The 21,627-nt window shown below is 31.4% G+C and overlaps 1 protein-coding gene across 2 annotated transcripts in view; it reads left to right on the forward strand.

Moving 5' to 3' along the window:
- Positions 1–21,627, forward strand: part of LOC134687118 (dynein axonemal heavy chain 5-like) — an 86,773-nt gene that overhangs the window by 40,826 nt on the left and 24,320 nt on the right. For both annotated transcript variants that reach the window (XM_063547117.1, XM_063547119.1), the window contains 24 exons: positions 323–449; positions 850–1,076; positions 1,391–1,657; positions 2,083–2,211; positions 2,660–3,022; positions 5,791–6,142; positions 6,974–7,161; positions 7,742–8,179; positions 8,635–8,934; positions 9,424–9,667; positions 9,955–10,067; positions 10,497–10,661; positions 11,431–11,547; positions 12,017–12,268; positions 12,727–12,849; positions 13,131–13,373; positions 13,671–13,823; positions 14,372–14,512; positions 14,955–15,048; positions 17,124–17,272; positions 17,613–17,767; positions 20,210–20,363; positions 21,020–21,184; positions 21,416–21,604. In XM_063547117.1, coding sequence (XP_063403187.1) covers positions 323–449; positions 850–1,076; positions 1,391–1,657; positions 2,083–2,211; positions 2,660–3,022; positions 5,791–6,142; positions 6,974–7,161; positions 7,742–8,179; positions 8,635–8,934; positions 9,424–9,667; positions 9,955–10,067; positions 10,497–10,661; positions 11,431–11,547; positions 12,017–12,268; positions 12,727–12,849; positions 13,131–13,373; positions 13,671–13,823; positions 14,372–14,512; positions 14,955–15,048; positions 17,124–17,272; positions 17,613–17,767; positions 20,210–20,363; positions 21,020–21,184; positions 21,416–21,604 — 4,848 coding nt within the window. The remainder of the gene's footprint in view (positions 1–322; positions 450–849; positions 1,077–1,390; positions 1,658–2,082; positions 2,212–2,659; positions 3,023–5,790; positions 6,143–6,973; positions 7,162–7,741; positions 8,180–8,634; positions 8,935–9,423; positions 9,668–9,954; positions 10,068–10,496; positions 10,662–11,430; positions 11,548–12,016; positions 12,269–12,726; positions 12,850–13,130; positions 13,374–13,670; positions 13,824–14,371; positions 14,513–14,954; positions 15,049–17,123; positions 17,273–17,612; positions 17,768–20,209; positions 20,364–21,019; positions 21,185–21,415; positions 21,605–21,627) is intronic.

A 21,627-nucleotide genomic window follows, 5' to 3' on the forward strand; every position in this document is an offset into this window, starting at 1 on the left:
TTTGGACCTACACTCAGGGGGGAAAGCATTTCTTGCAAATTCAATTCAAAAAGTTGATTGAGTTTATAAGCTTTGATAAAAGGGTTGACCAAGTTATTATTTTGATTGGCACTATAAAAAGGAATGGGAAATCTAGAAATTTTGTCCTAAATTAGACCATATTTAAAATTGTGATTACTAAACTGATTACTTTAAAATATGGGTAAATATGGATATAAATGAATTCATAATATATCTGCTTATATTGCATACTGGGAATTTCATTATAGTTTAAAGTTTGTTACTCAACTATATAGTAAGATTGTCACCATGACTATTTCAGGATGTGTGTATCTCAGCTGTGAAAGAGAAGGACATTGAAGCCAAACTTAAACAAGTTATAAATGACTGGAGTGGACAAGACTTCCAATTCTCTTCTTTCAAAACCAGAGGAGAACTTTTACTCAAAGGTATGTACAATTGGTCTGGTTTTTATTACTGAAAAGTAAAAATCAAATGCATTCCCATACTATTTTTTCATAGCCAAAGTATTCTTATTTGCATATTCCTAATAAATATTGTATAATTTTGTATTTGGTTTCATATGATACACTAGGTAGATTTTTTGAAATATCAAACAATTTCAAGTCGTTTGTAATTGACCAAGTTTTAACCAAAGGAGACACTAAAAAATTAAAAATTACATTATTTGTATGTTGATAGATTATAAGATAAATTGCCAGTCAAAATTCATTTATACCGTAATTAGCTGTGTATAGTACGCAGTTGTGTACAATACGCACCACTTTGCATACCTCCAAAATCATGAAGTTTTGCATGAGATACTTAACAGATTTGACTTGTTTGAAGGTGACACAACTGGTGAGACAGTAGCCTTGATGGAAGACAGTTTAATGGTCCTTGGATCACTACTCAGTAATAGATACAATGCTCCATTCAAACCTAAAATCCAGGAATGGGTACAGAAACTCACTGGCACTACAGAAATCATTGAAAACTGGCTCATTGTACAGAATTTGTGGATCTATCTAGAGGCTGTGTTTGTTGGTGGGGATATTGCCAAACAGTTGCCACAGGTATGCGCTATGTGAAAATTATATTAGACTGATAAGCAAAGCCATCGGATTTTGTTTGGAGAAGACAATATAAGTGTCTCATCCCTTTTTCATATTTAAGCAAATTAAATATGTTTAAACATCAGATTTTGTTTTATTGGTGGGAAACTGTCCTATAATACATATTTTTGCCTTATTTTTTGTGGATTTTGCAAATTTGTTTAACCATTAAATCAAGTACTTACAAAAACACAATTTTTCAACAATCAACAAAAAAAAACCAAACCCATCACATAGAATTTCAAGAGTCTGATTTTCAAATTGTTTAATTCTAGGAAGCCAAAAGATTCAGCAACATTGACAAGTCTTGGATGAAGATAATGCAGAAAGCTCATGAGAACTCTAATGTTGTACAGTGCTGTGTTGGGGATGACACTCTAAGTCAACTTCTGCCTCATTTACTAGAACAGTTAGAAATCTGCCAGAAATCTCTCACAGGTTACCTAGAAAAGAAACGTTTGGTCTTCCCACGATTCTTCTTTGTCTCTGATCCAGCCCTTCTTGAGATTCTCGGTCAAGCCAGTGACTCACATACAATTCAAGTAAGTTTAAGATGTACAGTGTATCCTCATTCTCAAGTGAGTAGTCAACATGGTCAATGTTAGTGTGACCTATAAAATATGCATAATTTTCAAAAAATCTAAATATTAAAAAAAATGATAGTTTAGTTTTTTCAGTTAAATGTTTTGATTTTTTTTTACACTATTTCAAAAATATTATTGAAACCACTGTTGTTAATTATATTTTAAAGTGCATTTAAACATTTTAAAACCAGGCAAAATTTTTAACACAATTACATAATACAGAGAAATAATGATAAATACACTTATTGATGATATTTAAGTACAGGTTTGTTGTAACTTATTTCTAAACTATCATTAAATTTACCACAAGAATTCATTATGAAAATGGAAACATTTTTTTGTAGATATTAACTTACCATATTATCATTATTATTGTTTTTCAGGCCCATTTGTTGAGTGTGTTTGACAACACTAAGACAGTGAACTTTGACGAGAAGGTTTATGATAAGATTTTGTCATTGAATTCCCAGGAAGGTGAAAATATCTCATTAGAAGAAGTGGTCAATGCACAGGTAAATAACAATTTCAGCAACATACTATAAATATATATTTTTAATGCATTAATCTGCTCTTTGGTTGGGTTGTTGTCTCTTTGACAAATTCTCCATTTCCATTCTCAATTTTATTTATTATTAATTGCAACTGACAAAATGTGAGATTGATAATTGAAAGTTTAAATCTTGAAAAACATAGAAGAAAAGTCTGTTATATTGGCAAATCTTGCTCTTTTTTTTATTGAAGATGATAGGATCTTTAAGTCAATTGACCTAGTTTCCTACCTGATAATAATTTTATACCATTCAATCTTTATTACTAATCAATTTTTTTCTTAACAATTATTTCTTAGAGATTGAAAATGCTTTTGTTGGTATTTGTGTCAATTTAAAAAGTTTTTGTCAATTCCATATTAATCATAAAAATAAACAAAATGTGTATATATATTTTTTTGTCTTTTGTCAGGGTAATGTAGAGATTTGGCTTGGTGACTTGCTAAGGATGTCAAGGAAGTCTATCCATGGTATTATAAGATCAGCTGCTATATCTATATCTGATCCTGGATTCAAACTGATTGAATTTGAGAACATGTTCCCTGCACAAGTTGGTTTATTAGGTATCCAGATGTTGTGGACAAGAGATTCAGAAGAAGCTCTTAATAATGCCAGAACAGACAAGAAAGTCATGCAGAATACCAACCAGAAATTTGCAGACATACTCAATGAACTGATTGACATGACAACCAAAGAGCTGACAAAACTAGAAAGAACCAAATTTGAAACTTTGATTACCATACATGTACATCAGAAAGATATCTTTGATGATCTGGTATGTGAATTATATTTTAGAGAATCCAAGATTTACTTTATCTACCTGATAATGTTTCAATGTATGTGAAGCAAACAATAGCTAATATTATACATTCTAGTGATTTGTAAATTTCTAACATTTTTCCCTCTGAGTTTTTTTTGCAATTTTCTCTTAGGGCTGTTCCAGAAAATACTATGTCCCCCCCCCAGGGAAGGCAACTTTTTTAATATTATGTGGGTGGTTGTATTTGAAATACCATAATGCAAAGGAAGTGTTGTTCTAATTTATTTTTATTTCTGTGGGTGGTGGGGGTTAAAAAAAGTGCTGTCCCTGGGGGGGGGACATAGTTTTTTCTGGAATAGCCCTTATGAATGTGCGCCTTTTTAGCTCACCTGGCCCGAAGGGCCAAGTGAGCTTTTCCCATCACTTTGCGTCCGGCGTCCGTCGTCGTCCGTCGTCTGTCGTCCGTCGTCCGTCGTCGTTGTTAACTTTTACAAAAATCTTCTCCTCTGAAACTACTGGGCCAAATTAAACCAAACTTGGCCACTATCATTATTGGGGTATCTAGTTTAAAAAATGTGTCCGGTGACCCGGCCAACTAACCAAGATGGCCGCCATGGCTAAAAATAGAACATAGGGGTAAAATGCAGTTTTTGGCTTATAACTCAAAAACCAAAGCATTTAGAGGAAATCTGACATGGGGTAAAAATGTTTATCAGGGCAAGATCTATCTGCCCTGAAATTTTCAGATGAATCGGTCAACCCGTTGTTGGGTTGCTGCCCCTGAATAGGTAATTTTGTGGAAATTTTGCAGTTTTTGGTTATTATCTTGAATATTATTATAGATAGAGATAAACTGTAAACAGCAATAATGTTCAGCAAAGTAAGATCTACAAATAAGTCAACATGACCAAAATGGTCAGTTGACCCGTTTAGGAGTTATTGCCCTTTATAGTCAATTTTTAACCATTTTTCGTAAATTAAAGTAATCTTTTACAAAAATCTTCTCCTCTGAAACTACTTGGCCAAATTAATCCAAACTTGGCCACAATCATCATTGGGGTATCTAGTTTAAAAAATGTGTGGCGTGACCCAGTCAACCAACCAAGATGGCAGCCACAGCTAAAAATAGAACATAGGGGTAAACTGCAGTTTTTGGCTTATAACTCAAAAACCAAAGCATTTAGAGGAAATCTGACATGGGGTAAAAATGTTTATCAGGTCAAAATCTATCTGCCCTGAAATTTTCAGATGAATCGGTCAACCCGTTGTTGGGTTGCTGCCCCTGAATTGGTAATTTTGTGGAAATTTTGCAGTTTTTGGTTATTATCTTGAATATTATTATAGATAAAGATAAACTGTAAACAGCAATAATGTTTAGTAAAGTAGGATTTACAAATAAGTCAACATGACCGAAATGGTCAGTTGACCCGTTTAGGAGTTATTGCCCTTTATAGTCAATTTTTAACCATTTTTCGTAAATCTTAGTTATCTTTTACAAAAATCTTCTCCTCTGAAACTACTGGGCCAAATTGAACCAAACTTGGCCACAATCATCATTGGGGTATCTAGTTTAATAAATGTGTGGCGTGACCCTGTCAACCAACCAAGATGGCCGCCACGGCAAAAAATAGAACATAGGGGTAAAATGCAGTTTTTGGCTTATAACTCAAAAACCAAAGCATTTAGAGGAAATCTGACAAGAGTAAAAATGTTTATCAGGTCAAGATCTATCTGCCCTGAAATTTTCAGATGAATCGGTCAACCCGTTGTTGGGTTGCTGCCCCTGAATTGGTAATTTTGTGGAAATTTTGCAGTTTTTGGTTATTATCTTGAATATTATTATAGATAGAGATAAACTGTAAACAGCAATAATGTTTAGTAAAGTAGGATTTACAAATAAGTCAACATGACCGAAATGGTCAGTTGACCCGTTTAGGAGTTATTGCCCTTTATAGTCAATTTTTAACCATTTTTCGTAAATCTTAGTTATCTTTTACAAAAATCTTCTCCTCTGAAACTACTGGGCCAAATTAATCCAGACTTGGCAATCATCATCTTTGGGGTATCTTGTTTTAAAAATGTGTCCGGTGACCCGACTTTCAAATCAAGATGGCCGCCACAGCTAAAAATAGAACATAGGGGTAAAATGCAGTTTTTGGCTTATAACTCAAAAACCAAAGCATTTAGAGCAAATCCAACACGGGGTAAAATTATTACTCAGATCAAGATCTATCTGCCCTATAATTTTCAGATGAATCTGACAACCCGTTGTTGGGTTGCTGCCCCTGAATCGGTAATTTTAAGGAAATTTTGCTGTTTTTGGTTATTATCTTAAATTTTATTATAGATAGAGATAAACTGTAAACAGCAATTATGTTCAGCAAAGTAAGATTTACAAATAAGTCAACATGACCGAAATTGTCAATTGACCCCCTAAGGAGTTATTGTCCTTTATAGTCAATTTTTAACAATTTTCATAAAATTTGTAAATTTTTATTAACATTTTCCACTGAAACTACTGGGCCAAGTTCATTATAGATAGAGATAAATGTAAGCAGCAAGACTAGTAAAGTAAGATTTACAAACACATCACCATCACCAAAACACAATTTTGTCATGAATCCATCTGCTTCCTTTGTTTAATATTCACATAGACCAAGGTGAGCGACACAGGCTCTTTGGAGCCTCTAGTTTCAATGACAGTTTAAGAATATGAATTTTTTCTATAGTTATTGTAAATGTATTATTTTTTTTTTAATCGTTTTTGTCTTTTCTTATTTCAGGTGAGAATGCATATCAAATCAGTGACTGACTTTGAATGGTTAAAACAGTCCAGATGTTACTTCAAGGAAGACACAGACCAATGTGTTATTTCAATCACTGATGTCGATTTTGAATATCAGAATGAATTCCTTGGTTGTACTGAACGTTTAGTCATTACTCCCCTTACTGACAGGTGTTATATTACCATTGCTCAGGCTCTAGGAATGTCCCTTGGTGGAGCACCAGCTGGCCCAGCTGGTACTGGTAAAACTGAGACAGTTAAAGACATGGGTCGTTGTCTTGGAAAATATGTTGTTGTATTTAATTGTTCTGATCAGATGGACTTCAGAGGTCTGGGACGTATCTACAAAGGTGTGTATCTTCAGTAATTCCTGGCTTTTTTTCGTAAAAAATTTATTTTAATTATTATTTTTTATCAGAAGCATACCAAGGACAAAGTTTCATTACACCAACAGTGTAAAAGGACTATAAAGATAGCAATTCATCATATACTTTTTCAGCAGTCATTAAACATAAATCTGAAAAAAAACACACTAATATAATTAATAAATACTGTAAATTCAGAAATTAGTGTGTGCATTTATTATTGCGATTTTGTCATTTTAGACTTAAATGCGATTTTTATTTTTACGATTTTGAGAAAAATCCTGTTAAATTGTTAATTCATATAAAATATTTCAAAATGCGAGTTTAAATTATTGCGTTTACAACTCAGTCGCATTTTTCGCAATAATAAAAACCTCGCATTAATTTCTGAATTTACAGTAAGTAATATATACAGTCAAACCTGCTTAAGGTGGTACCTAACACTACAGGGAGATAACTCTGTAAAATCAGCAGAATGTTTTAATGATGTCGAGCTTGTAAGTGAATGTTAAGCTTCTCAATGATCAAAATAAGTTTTTATCAAACTGCTATATAACCAGTGTAATTTTTCTGTTAAAACTGTTGGTTCAATTTTTTTGATTTTTTTATATTTTTGTCAAAAGTTTCAATTAAATACTTTGTCAAAATTTTAAGAAAATTAAACAAGCCAAATTAATTTTAAGTTCAGGTGTTTGGTACCACCTTAAGAGACCACTTGTATTAAGCAAACCTGTGTGATCTGCAATGTTACCAGATCTTTTGATACTCTTTTTTTCTTTTCCAGAATCAAAAATTTCTATTCTATTTATATTTCAGGTTTGGCTCAGTCTGGATCTTGGGGATGTTTTGATGAGTTCAATCGTATTGACTTACCAGTATTGTCAGTGGCTGCACAACAGATTGCCATTGTATTACAGTGTAAAAAGGAAAAGAAAACTCAGTTTGTCTTCACTGATGGTGATATCGTAGATTTTGACAGAGAATCTGGAATGTTCTTGACCATGGTAAGGGGAGATATTTTTATAACCACATGGTTAATGTTGTAGAAGATTAATAGTGAATATTCATTGTCTGAAAACATTGCATAGTTACAGAGATGTAACAAGGAATAATACATTAAGGCAAAACAAAAAAATCAAATATAGATGAAAATGCTAGTTTTCCACAATACACAAAAATTTGTATCCAAAAAAGTAAATAAATTCACAGTAGCAATTTTGTTCAAACATTTTGAGACTTGTACACAAATTCAAGTTTTACTTATGCATACCCAATTTTATGTGAAAAGGGAATAGGACAAATTTTTGTGAAAGTGTCTTTTTAAATCAAATATTACTTTATGCCAGAATACATGTGAAAAGTGGGGAAGATTTGAAACACACATAAAATTAGCATTCTTCATGTCCTGATTTGTAACCTATAAATTGTATAATCAACATTTTCAATCATATTTAATATATCAAGCAGCAGTGTTATGATATATACATAAATATATTTATGATATACCTATAAGCTGCATTGCTTCTGGTTTGAAATAAACTACAATACATTTCTGTAATGGTCAACCATTTCTCATTTTCACAGAATCCAGGTTATGCTGGACGTCAAGAATTGCCAGAAAACTTGAAGATTAATTTCCGTACAGTAGCTATGATGGTACCAGACAGAGCTATCATTATTCGTGTCAAACTAGCTAGTTGTGGTTTCCAACAAAACGTTGTTCTAGCAAAGAAGTTCTTTACACTGTACAAACTTTGTGAAGAACAATTGACCAAGCAGGTCCATTATGATTTTGGTTTAAGAAATATCTTATCTGTATTGCGTACCCTTGGAGCTTACAAGAGATCCAACCCTGAAGATCCAGAACCCACTGTTGTAATGAGAGTATTAAGAGACATGAATCTCTCCAAGTTGGTAGATGAAGATGAACCTCTGTTTATGTCTTTGATTGATGATTTGTTCCCAGGAATCACCTTAGACAAAGCTGGATACCCAGACATAGAAGCAGCTATTTCTAAAAACGTAGGTTTATTTATATATACCTGATCAAAATCTTAGTTTTCTTTAAATTTGGTTATACAGGACCTCATATATATTGATCATATACCCTTGGCACGAAGTCATTATTTGTCCTTAAATCAGACTTATTTACATTTCTCTTCATCTTGCATTTCAATTCAATTGGAACATATTTCTACTATTTAACACCATTCATGGGTTCACCAGTTATTCCTTGATTTGAACTAAACATTTGACCTTGTTACATATTTCAAATGGAGAAGTTTTCTTTTATCACTAATTTGTAATTAACCTATTGCATAGAAAAGGATTTTCACTCTCGAAATTATGTATTATAGTATCATAAATCGTATATCAAAATAAAATGAAATGGAAAATTAAATATCCACAAACATGTATTGAAAAAAACAAAACTGCTAAAACTAGATTAAAATTTGAATATTTGCTTGTTGTTTTAGATTACTGAAGGTGGACTTATTCAACATGACCCTTGGGTGTTGAAGTTGATTCAGTTATACGAGACACAGAGAGTCAGACATGGAATGATGACACTTGGACCAACAGGTGCTGGAAAAACCAAATGTATCCACACTTTAATGAGGGCTATGACTGATTGTGGTGAACCTCACAAGGAATTGAGAATGAATCCTAAATCCATTACAGCACCTCAGATGTTTGGTCGACTTGATGTGGCCACTAACGATTGGACAGATGGTATCTTTTCTACATTGTGGAGAAGAACTCATAAAACAAAGAAGGTAGAAATTTGTAATTTTAAATTCTGTTTTTTATAATCTTATGAAACAGTGCAGAATTTTAGACTAATCGTTTAGAAAGCCTATTCTAGATATTGATTTATGGGAGGTCTAGAGGTTTTTTTCGTAATCCTAACCACCTAAATTTTTTAATTGAAGTGAATCCTACCTCTCCTATCTTCAATAATGGAACACCCTAAACCACAGTTTACATTTGTTTTGTATTATTAGTGTAATGTAATACAGAAAATTTATTATTAAAAACAAAACAAAATGAATATATAAGTGAGAGGTTTAGCTAGCTATAAAACCAGGGTTAATCCACCATTTCCTACATAAGAAAATGCCTGTACCATGTCAGGAATATGACAGGCGTTATCCATTTGTTTGATGAGTTTGATGAGTTTGAGCTTTTGATTTTGCCATTTGATTAGGGTCTTTCCGTTTTGATTTTCCTCGGAGTTCAGTATCTTTATGATTTTACTTTTACAGGGTGAGCATGTCTGGCTGTTGTTGGATGGACCAGTAGATGCTATCTGGATTGAGAATTTGAACTCTGTACTAGATGACAACAAGACTCTGACATTGGCTAATGGTGACAGAATCCCAATGGCCCCCAACTGTAAAATTATCTTTGAGGTGCATAACATTGACAATGCATCACCAGCTACTGTATCCAGAAATGGTATGGTGTTCATGTCAAGCTCCATCTTAGACTGGAACCCTATCATCAAAGGTAAAAAATTACAAAAATAATGTTCATTAATGAAGTATTTGTGATGAGTGACTAGGAATGCAGGAAAAACATCACTTGCAGCATTTAAGATGTTCTGATTTAATCAGCCTGATGGTTTGGTGTAAATTTTAGGCTGTTATATTTTTGTTATTATATATAACAAGTGTTTTTAATGAGATTTTGAAAAATGGTAAAAAAAACCAAACTTTTTCTATTGACCAAGCCATATAAGTATTGTATCTGACAAATTAAAAAAGTTACTTATTTTCAAATTTGATTGTTTTCAGGATGGCTTATGACCAGACCTCCAGCTCAACAAGACATAATCTTTAGTTGTTTCGAAGAATGTTTCTTCAACATGTACAATTTTATCATGCAGAAACTAGTTCCAAAGATGGAAGTAAGTTCAGTCGAATAATGTGACATACAAAAAGTAGATTTGACTTGTTGTTTTTACAAAAATATTTGAGGGATTGTTTTAAATGTTTAAACACTTATTTTATACCTTTCAAAGTTTAATGTAATCTTTTTTACTTGAATTTTACCCAGAATGCCTTAGAATCTTCAATAGGAAGAAATATTCTATTACCTTATAGCAGGTTATTTTCACAGGTGAAAAATTTTGCGATTTTCATCGAATAAGGTATACAAAATATTTAGGTGGATTTAAAACTTTTATCAATACCTTTGCATTTAACTTTTATATTGGCAGAATTTATTTTGGCGATTTTGTTCCATCTGTGGAAATAAGCGAAAATTTATACCCTACGAAAATAACCGGCTTTATTGTTATTTGTTCAAGAGACTGATTGAAGTTGTAATATTTCAGTTGTTAGAGTGTATGTATGTAAGACAGTCTATAGATTTGTTGGAGGGACTGATCCCAGGAGGAGATGAAGGAAAAGACATGAAACCAGACCATCTACAAAAACTCTTCATCTTTGCCATGATGTTCTCTCTTGGTGGTATTCTAGAGTTAGATGACAGGAAAAAGGTTGGTATATCTACATCAATCACGGCAAAACATGATGTGTTTATTATTTAGTCGGTATATCTACGTCAATCACGGCAAAACATGATGTGTTTATTTTTTAGTCAGTATTTCTACATCAATCACGGCAAAACATGATGTGTTTATTTTTTAGTCAGTATTTCTACATCAATCACGGCAAAACATGATGTGTTTATTATTTAGTTGGTATATCTACATCAATCACGGCAAAACATGATGTGTTTATTATTTAGTTGGTATTTCTACATCAATCAAGGGAAAACATGTATTGTTTATATCAAAATACTGTTAATTCACAAATTATTGATATTTAATTTTTATTGTGAAAAATGCAAGAAGGTTATAATGGTAGTAATTTAAAATTGTATTTTGGAATTTTGTTTAAGAATTCAGGTTTTTTCTCAATATTGCAAAAAATCAGGGGGGGGGAGGTCACATGTCGTGCTGTATCTCAAAAAGGTATCATGGGCTGGTGATGCAGCTGTTTATTTGATTCATTAGCATACAGGGAGATAACTCAGGATTTTAAGATTTATTAACATTTAGGGAGATAACTCATGGTTTTTTTTTATATGTATTAACATACAGGGAGATAACTCATTTAAGTTGGCTAACTTCAATATACTTTATTTTATAGTCTTAAAAATAAATTTGAATATAGGAGAAATTATCCTTTTTACAACTCAACATTGTTAATGTTTCATTCCTTTGTTGCCTATAAAGAAACTTATTTAATTTTTTTCTTCAACAGCTTGAAGAATGGACTGTAGCAAATACCAAACTTCCATTACCAAAATGTGAAGAAGATGACACCATATTTGAATATATGGTAAATGAAAAAGGAGCATGGGAACATTGGAGTGGAAGGGTACGTTTATTTTGGTGTTATAGAAAGAGACATATCTTGGAATGGAATGTGGAAGAAAAAACCCAGCTCAGATTGAAATAAAGATTTGAGAAATGGCTTCCATGGAGATAATAAAAATCGAGTGGAAAGAACATTTCTAGTGCATTTTTCTGAATGCAATAGTAAATAATTTAATCAATGTGGTATTTAGCATTGCAAATTTTTTCCCTTACTTTTTTGATTGGATAATTGGTTTTGTCTTTAATGGTAATACTTCTTGATATAGTTAACTAAAACCTTTGCAGTATATCTTTGTTTTTTTTACGGGTTGAAAAAATCTCAATAATTTTTTTAAAAAGATAAATTTTTATATATGACAACCATCACAGCAAAAAAAAAATTGTCGGCATTTTAACAATGTTATTGGTTGATCGTCATAAATATCATAATTAAAACACACTGATTTTACTTTTAAAATATTTTGATACAGGTGCCAGAATATGTCTACCCACCAGATTCAATCCCAGAATACACCTCTATTTTGATTCCTAATGTTGACAATGTGAGGACTGATTACCTGTTGAAAATGATCTCCAAGCAAGGCAAGGCTGTGTTATTGATAGGAGAACAGGGAACAGCTAAAACAGTCATGGTTCAGGGATACTGTGGAAAAATGGACCCAGAAGACCATTTATTCAAGAGCTTCAACTTCTCTAGTGCTACAACATGTACTATGGTCCAGGTATAACCAAAATCTTTATTTTTTTCATTTATGCGGATTTATGTGGAGCTATATATACATGATGAAATTTATTGATGATATTGAAAGTAACAAATTTTGTCAGATTAAATGTCATTGGTCTCAGTTCTAGTGTGATTGAAGGTCAGATGTTCTAACAAAAAAGATTTTTTTACATAAAAATATAAACATACTTTCTTTTTATGTTTTTTCCAGTTACAAATTTTGACATACTCAAAAAATGTAAAAAAAAAAAAAAAAAAAATAATTAATTTGATTTTATAACAAATTTTATGCCTTGCTTATTACAGAGGAATTCATATTTTAAATGATAGATAATTAAACCAATATCGTTTCAAATTTAGTGACGGTATGTAAAAAGTACCAATATGTAAACAAATGAAATACATGTAAAGATTATAGTAATGACATTATATTTACTCTTATTTTTTTACTATTAGAGAACCATGGAGGGATATGTAGACAAAAGGATGGGCACAACCTATGGTCCACCTGCTGGAAAGAAGATGACTGTGTTTATTGATGATATTAACATGCCTATAATCAATGAATGGGGAGATCAGGTAATTATTTAATTTTGATGTAACATATCTTCTGATTGGCTGACGGTGTTTTAGTCTATCAGCTCATAGACATAATGTTGTGACATCATCTTTTTTGTTCAAGATTTACTCGACTTAAAATTGAGGGTTATTCAGTGTGCACCCCATTTTTAATGTTTTTTCTTCATAGACAGTAACTCTTGTGAAAGCACAAAATGACAGCCTTATAAATTTTAGTAGTTCACATAATAATATTGATTTTCTGAAAACTTACTCAAGAAATTACACATTTTTTCTTTCAGGTGACCAATGAAATTACACGACAGCTGATGGAAGCTAGAGGGTTCTATAACCTTGAGAAACCTGGAGAGTTTACCAACATTGTTGATATCCAGTTCTTGGCCGCTATGATCCATCCCGGTGGTGGTAGAAATGATATCCCACAGCGTCTCAAACGTCACTTTAATATCTTCAACTGTTGTCTTCCATCAAATAATTCCATTGATAAAATCTTCAGAACAATTGGAAAAGGATACTTTGTCAAGGTAACTTGAAGAAATAAATATGGGATTTAAAGAGAAAAAAATAATGAAAAAAATAATATTGCAATTATGTGTCAGGTAAACAATTGACATGATTTCAATGAAACAAAAATATACCACTTGGGAGATGAAATCTCCATTGTTAGTCAATATTTTCTTTGTAGCAAGAGTGGCCTCACATTGGAAGAACTACTGTACTCTAAATCACAAAGCCATTTTAAACTGCATTTGAAAATCAGGAAATGTCATTTCTAATGTTTTAAATATGTAAGAGAATAATGCTTGTATTTTATGTTACAGGATAGAGGATTCAGAGAAGACTGTTGTGAACTTGTGGACAGTTTAATTACAGCTACTAGAAAACTATGGCAGAAGGTTAAAGTAAAGATGTTGCCAACACCAGCTAAGTTCCATTACGTTTTCAACTTGAGAGATCTCAGCAGAATTTGGCAGGTAAGTCTTTTACACTGGTTACAGCTTATTTCCTCATGCATGTAGGGTAAGACTTTGGTAAGCATGCATGCTTGCTATGTTTGTATATTGACAATTGTAATTAGGATAACATTCAATCAACTTTAAATATAATGTATACTGGTTTAACTATGTCTGTCTAATATTGTTTGCAGATGTCAATCTTGAGTAAACGTTTATACAAACAAAGCAAGCAAGCCAGACAAAATTTGACTCTAGTAACATTAGGAAATTAGCTGTAATTTTATGAAACAAGAATTAATTGTTGACTCTCTAGTTTGGTGGGTACTAGTTATCATATCATAAGTTAAATTAAAATTACTGTTTCCCAGGTTTATTTGATTCATGATTTGATCTTATAAAAATAAAAACATTTTCATTGACCATTTATTAGTCTGGTATCTTTAAAAGTGTTATCAATTTAAAAGTACATGATTTATTATTATTTATCTGTATCATATTGAGAAAGCAAATTTTTGTTTAAGAATGTCAGAAGTTTAATTAGTTAAATTATATTATAATGTTTCCAGGGAATTTTGAATATAACCGATGAAATCCTGTCCAGTACTGGTGTTATGATGTCACTATGGAAGAACGAGTGTTACAGAGTTATTGTTGACAGATTTGTAGATTTACCAGACAAAGATTGGTTCGAAAAAACAATGAAACAGGTTAGCATACTGTAGCTGTATTTGAAAAAACTATTAGGAATTTTTGGTCCTCAATGCTCTTCAACTTCCTATTTTATTTGGCCTTCAAATTTTTTTAAATCGAGCGCCATGGATGAGTTTTTAGTAGACGAAACAGGTGTCTGGTGTAAATACAAAATTTCATTCCTGGTATCTATGATCAGTTTATTTAGTAGTTATATTAAAGTTGTTTAAAAACTATGTAGTAAACATTTGTGGGATCTATGTACTGAACTTCTTGTTTAATGAAAGATCTTAGAACTACTAATGAAATTTTTGTATGCTTGAAAAAATAATTTTTAAATTTTCATCTCTTTTGTTAATTGTAAAAGCAATAAGTCATTCTACACATTTGAGAAATAATTTAGAATATATATTTTTAAATAACAAACAAAATGTGATAATGATTTATTTCTGTTATCAGGTAGCAGAAGAGGAGTGTGGATCAGCTGTTGTGAATGAGATGGAGGCTGAACCATACTTCGTAGACTTCATGCGTGAGGCTCCAGAACCTACAGGTATTTAAATAATGCTAAGGTTTTATCCCATTTGACATCCTGTGAAATATACAGCTTAGATGTTTAGCAATATTTTTTTGCATAATAAATGGACCAGCCTTATATATATAGCTAAAAGCTCAAAATTTGTCAATAATTAATTTTTAGAATTCTTGAAACTATTTAGATTTTTGTTCATAAAATTTGGAAAAAAACCCTTTTTTATTCAAAGCATTAAATTTGAGTTACCAAATTTTGTCATTATTTAACTGTTCGCCAATGCATTTTGAAACCTGTCACCTGAAATTATATTTAATATTTATAAAAACTTGTTCATGCCTTCATAAAGCTGGTAAGTTGATTAATTTTTTTCTACTTTTCTACCTGGAAAAGGAAGTTTTTAGAACTTATATTCATTAGAAAGTTTTCCGTTATTTAAAAAATCAAGTGAAATATTCCTTTTTCAAGATTCCAACAACGGTAATTAAACTTATATATATATTTAAAAAGAATGGCTTTTCGTGTTGTTCAAATTAGATTATAGACTTCAATTATATCTCACTGAATGCCTTACATACATTATGCTTATGATACAAATATAATATATACTTTGCAATATATTGATGTTGAGATATATATTTTGCTTATTAAGAGAAAGACCGGTCTGGTGGGTATCTCACATTCAAGATGGCTGGTTTTGTGTAGTCATAAACCACTGAAAATGTTTGCATGAGTACAAAAATTCTTCCAAGAACCGTGGTCACATTCTTTTATTCTATGTTTGTTCCTTGATAAACAATTATCTTGAAAGATCCATATTTTCAGATGTTGTGCTGGTAAACACATTGGTTAAACATCAAATCACCAATTGATGTCCCCAAATCTACATTTACAATTCTTTGTATCTCTTGTTTTATCTTATTTTTTACGTCTCCCTTTTGGCACACATTTTTCCAACCATCAATCAAGGAATTGATTCTCTGAATTTTTTGGCTTCATCCAATCAAACTGAATGTAACAGGCAGTGTTGCATTGAGTTAAATCCAAAATTTCCTGTAGTAAATAGCTTTCACTTTCAACACAATTAATAGAATGTTTATACTTGTATGATATATGATATGAATAATTCATGTTGTAACATTCACTTCTTGTTGTAGAACATTTTGTAATTCTCGTTCTAATGTTTGTTGTATAGGGTAATGAGTAACAGGTAGAGAGTAAGAGGGGAGATTTGAGAAAAATCAACTAGATGAAGTTGGGGGTAGTCTTTATTATTTTGATAACTTCTATAGATTAGCATTTATCCTTTATTACTTTATTATTTTTTTCTTCTAATTTTTGGAGGGGGGATTTTGATAACTTAATAGTTCAATTTAAATTTGAATGAGAGTCAATTGAAAAAAAATGAATATTGCATTGGTGATTTAGCTGAATTCCTGTGATTTTACCAGAGTTCCACTTCAGTATTGTTTTGTTTTCAATACCTGATATTTCTGTATACAGCCATTTAAAAAATTTAAAAAGAATTGACCCTTGTTCAGAAAACTGTTAGACACATGCATGGATGGTTTGTGCTGTAAAATCTATTGCTCCTCTATGATTTTGAAGAATAAATAAATTTAACGGCATCAGAATTTCAGAATACTATTATAGATTTGATTTTAACTGATGTTGAATTCAATAGTTTATTTATGTAACTTATTTTGTTGAAAATGATGCAATCCAATGTTGTCATGGTAAGTTTTTAGAAGATGAAAAATCTAATTTATGAATATGCAGTGTAACCAGTGTTATCCGACACTGGGTGACCTGAAAAAGATGTTGAATTAAGCAGGGTGTGGGAATACTCAGATTTCAGCAAGGTTAGTCATATTTTGGGTCCAGAAAAATATGTCGGTTAAAACAGGATGTTGAAATACTCAGGTGTTTGGATTAGACAGGTTACATTGTACTACTACCAGTGGGATATTCAATGTCCTTAACTTCTCCAGAGGGTCTTACATTGTTCTATTTGATAGAGAGAGAACTACAGTTCATTTTCAACTACCAAGTATTAAAAATACCCCTCATTAACTCCAACTCTGACAACTTTGTAGGTGAGGAGCCTGAAGACGCTGATTTGGAGGCACCAAAGATCTATGAAGCCATTCCATCATTGGACGCTCTAGAAGAAAGACTGAAGGGTTACATGGAACAATACAATGAAACTGTTAGAGGAGCAAAGATGGATATGGTGTTCTTCAAGGTAATTTAGAAAAAATTGCTGAAAATCAAGGGAAATAATTCAGTACAGTAATTAACTTTGAGAGTCTTTAACTTAATACTGACATGAAATTTTTCCATGGTTCAAAAATAGATATTTAAATCTTATTATTTAGCTTTTTTATAAGAATGTAACTAATATTGTTTGCAAAAGTCAATAAATTTTTGTTATACTTGTCTAAAACTCACTTTCTTTATGTATTTATACTTCATTGGCTTTCAAATGTTTTAGATTTGAGGGTTCCTGTTCAAGTCAAATCCTGAAAAAAAACCAACATAACTCAAACAAGAAACATTTTTATTAATTGCTATTTTTATTTCAGGATGCCATGACCAATTTGGTAAAGATTTCCCGTGTGATCAGAACCCCTAGAGGACATTCCTTACTAGTAGGAGTGGGTGGTTCAGGAAAACAGAGTTTGACCAGACTTTCATCATTTATTGCTGGATACAAGACTTTCCAGATTACATTAACTAGGTACTATTACATTTTAAGGAAAAATACAGTCTGAAATATATGTAAATGAGTATTTACGAATTCTTTCTTTTTAATATCTTTTGAACAGCTGCCGGTATACTACTGTTGCCTTTATTTACCAGTTTTGAAATATGGTTGTTTTTAGTCAGTCCTTTCTTATATTACAGTTTATATATAATTCATATTCAATTTGAAGTAGATGGCTATTGGTTTGTTATTAGTTTTATATAACAGTCTATTTACAGATTTCATCTATCATTCCTTACTTGGATTGTGTTCTGAATTTAATTGGGTCAAATACTTATTGAAGATATTAATTACATACGTCTGTTTTTTTGTGCCCTATTTATGTGCATTATGTTTTCTGGTCTGTGCGTCCATTCGTTCGTCTGTCCCCCTTCAGGTTAAATGTTTTGGTTGAGGTAGTTTTTGATGAAGTTGAAGTCCAATCAACTTGAAACTTAGTACACATGTTCACTTTGATATGGTCTTTCTTATTTCAATTCCAAATAAGAGATTTTAACCCATTTTCACGGTCCACTGAACATACAAAATTATAGTGCGAATGGGGCATCCGTGTACTATTGACGAATTCTTATTTTTAATTATGTCTATTGTTTGCATAATAAAATGATAAAGAGATATTTCTTTTTGACTTTTTATTAAATATTCATTACCTGTTTTGTTATCTTGAAGTGTAAAGTAAGTGATATATGTTTATAGACAGATTTTCTAGTCACAAATTTTGTAGACTGAGTTGAAATTGTCTGTTGAAACTCTTGCTTTAATAAAGCAATAAAACCCACATAAGTCATTATCAAAGATTTTAATCAAACTTTTTAAAAGGGAGAAGGAAGGATAATTCAGGAAGAAAAAATTGTCTAAATGATCTTGGAGAAATTCTGTTTTTATTTCTTTTGATACTTTTCAATTATAATGTGGATTTAAATCAATAAAGGGAGACATCATTAGAAAAAAAGCTTCTAAATTTAAATTTTTAGCATATTTAAAAGTATATCAAAGAATGATGATTTGTATGGGTAACTTATTTGTCATGTGCATGTTGAAGTTTCAAGGGTAATTTCAACTATTAGTGTAAATGATTTTGTTACTTATGTTTATGTCAAATCTTTTTTCTTCACACAAAAGCAAGTAAGTTAACCACAGAAAACAACTACATTGTATATCAGATATATAAATGGTTTTCCACTATACTACATACTTTTGTTGTTGTCAAAATGAAATGAATATATCATTTTTTGTTGTTGAACTGTCATATGCATGACTTAAAGATGTGGCAAATTGTAAACATTAACAATATTTTATAAATACATAGTCCTAAATCAATTAAATATTGAATTTTGTAATGTTGTCATATATCATCACTGTGATTTATGCATGTAAAAATAAATTACAGGAAAATCAGGTTGCAAAATGCTCATAAAGATTATTTTTTTTCAAAGTTTTCTTCTTTGACTCAAACATTATCACAATTTTTTTTGTAAGAAGTTTAGCAAGGTTAAATGGTTTTCTGCATGATATAAATTGTTCAACATACCTATTTAATGAAAACATTGAATTATAATAAATGAGATTATATGTATAAATACATTTCTCTAATTCTATGGAAATTTATCCCTATCCGAAACCCATTGTATAAAAAAATTTAATCAACGTGTGGTTAACTGTGATCTCAACAGATCATTGGATGAATTTAAGGGTCATGACCTTTTTCGCTAACTGGATGATTTAAAATATGCTATAACAGGTGTTAATGAAATTGACAACTTCGTGCAATGTGAAAGGCATCCGAAGGGGGTTTTCGATAAACAAAACAAGAAAATGTTTTTAATCATTAGAGAAACAGATTCTTACATAGTTACTCGTGGATAATCGGATTTATCCAATCTCGATAGTTAAATTATAAATTTTAAAGTACTTGCTGAGGCGGCTCGGACTTTAAAATTGATAATTTAACTATCTCGATTGGATAAATCCGATAATCCACTGGTACCTATGTAAGAATCTATATATATATATCTCCACATACACACATTAACACCAGGGATTTGATAATTAGCTGGTGAATTAATGGATTGCATTTAAGAATGGGTAAAACATAATATTGTTTTGTTCCTCGGGACTAGTTTACACATTCCAAACTTAGATTTTTAAGGTACATCTACCACAATTTGCTATGTATATATAGTAAGCATTTATGTATAATACATGCCCCTTTTTATTTTAAACTTTTTTACTAATTATTTTACCTATGGACAGATATTTTTCAATGATAAAATAATTCCGTTTACATTGTACCAAATTACATTTGATGTTATTTAAAAAAAAATGTTTTTTCATTTGAAAATACACGGTACATTTAGCATGATTGCATCGAGCTAGTCAACATGAATTAATTATTTGATACTCAATCTATTACAGGTCCTACAATGTGAGCAACTTGCTTGAAGATTTGAAGTTCCTGTATCGTACCGCTGGACAGCAAGGGAATGGTATAACATTTATCTTCACAGATCAGGAAATTAAAGATGAAGGCTTCTTAGAATACATGAACAACATTCTGTCCTCTGGTGAAGTAAGTATTTTTGGGGCCCTTGATAGCGAGTTGCTGTTCGGCATGAGCAAAGGCTCTGTTTAAGACCGTACTTTGACCTATATTGGTTTATTTTTACAAATTGTGACTTGGATGGAGAGTTGTCTCATTGGCACTCATACCACATCTTCTTATATTTAATTACACATTTTATTTATCTGCTAGCTGACAGATTTTGATTTGGAAACCATTTCAACTATCTTGTTAATGTACAGTGGAATCATTTTTTTTCATGAATACCAATTTTCATGGATTTTTTGCAGATATTTGATTTTGTGGATTGCCAAAGTTTGCCCACAACCTTATAGAAATGTGTTGTTAGTTGAACATTTAAATTTGTGGTTTACCAGTACCAACAAAATCCAGGGAAATAGGTACCAAACAAACAATAATAAATCCACAGTACTTTGATTCCTTGCAACTTGACAATTGACAAAGTTCTCACTCGTAAAATATATCAATCTTTAATGTACTGAAGGCTTTTTCTCAAACAGCAGAGTTAGACGCAGGTCCAAACACATAATTAATCTTATTTTTATAACTTCAGAAATCAAATACTAAAAGTTTTACCATATTACACAGTATATGATAGTACACATATATTTTAAAGTATAAATGGCACAATGTTGTATTTGTAGGTATCTGGTTTGTTTGCTAGAGATGAAATGGATGAAATCTTACAAGAACTGATTGGGTCAATGAAGAAAGATTTCCCACGTAAAGTGCCAACCAATGAAAACTTGTATGAATATTACCTGAATCGTTGCAGACAAAATCTTCATGTTGTTCTCTGCTTCTCTCCAGTAAGTCTAGCGTTGGTTTCAAAGAATGTGTACTTTGAATGTTTATTAATGAGTATTGAGTATGATGATTAGTTTTCTGGTAGTTCCAATCAATAAAAAAAGGGGGGGAGGCAACTATTATGGAAAAGATTGAAAAAAATAATTAAATTTTTAATATTTTGGATCATTTCTTTAGAGATTTTTTTTTTGGAGTCAAGACATACATTTAAATGGAATATTTTATTTCAATAGGTTGGTGAGAAATTCCGTAGCAGATCACTGAAGTTTCCTGGACTGATTTCCGGTTGTACAATGAACTGGTTCCAGAGATGGCCTAAAGATGCTTTGATTGCTGTCTCCAATCATTTCTTGGCCACATTTGATATTGCATGTACACCAGCTGTCAAACAGTCAGTTGTCAGTACCATGGGGGTCTTCCAGGTAAGAATAGCTACCATGGTTAC

Source organism: Mytilus trossulus, chromosome 10, assembly GCF_036588685.1.
Source record: "Mytilus trossulus isolate FHL-02 chromosome 10, PNRI_Mtr1.1.1.hap1, whole genome shotgun sequence".
Taxonomy (NCBI): domain Eukaryota; kingdom Metazoa; phylum Mollusca; class Bivalvia; order Mytilida; family Mytilidae; genus Mytilus; species Mytilus trossulus.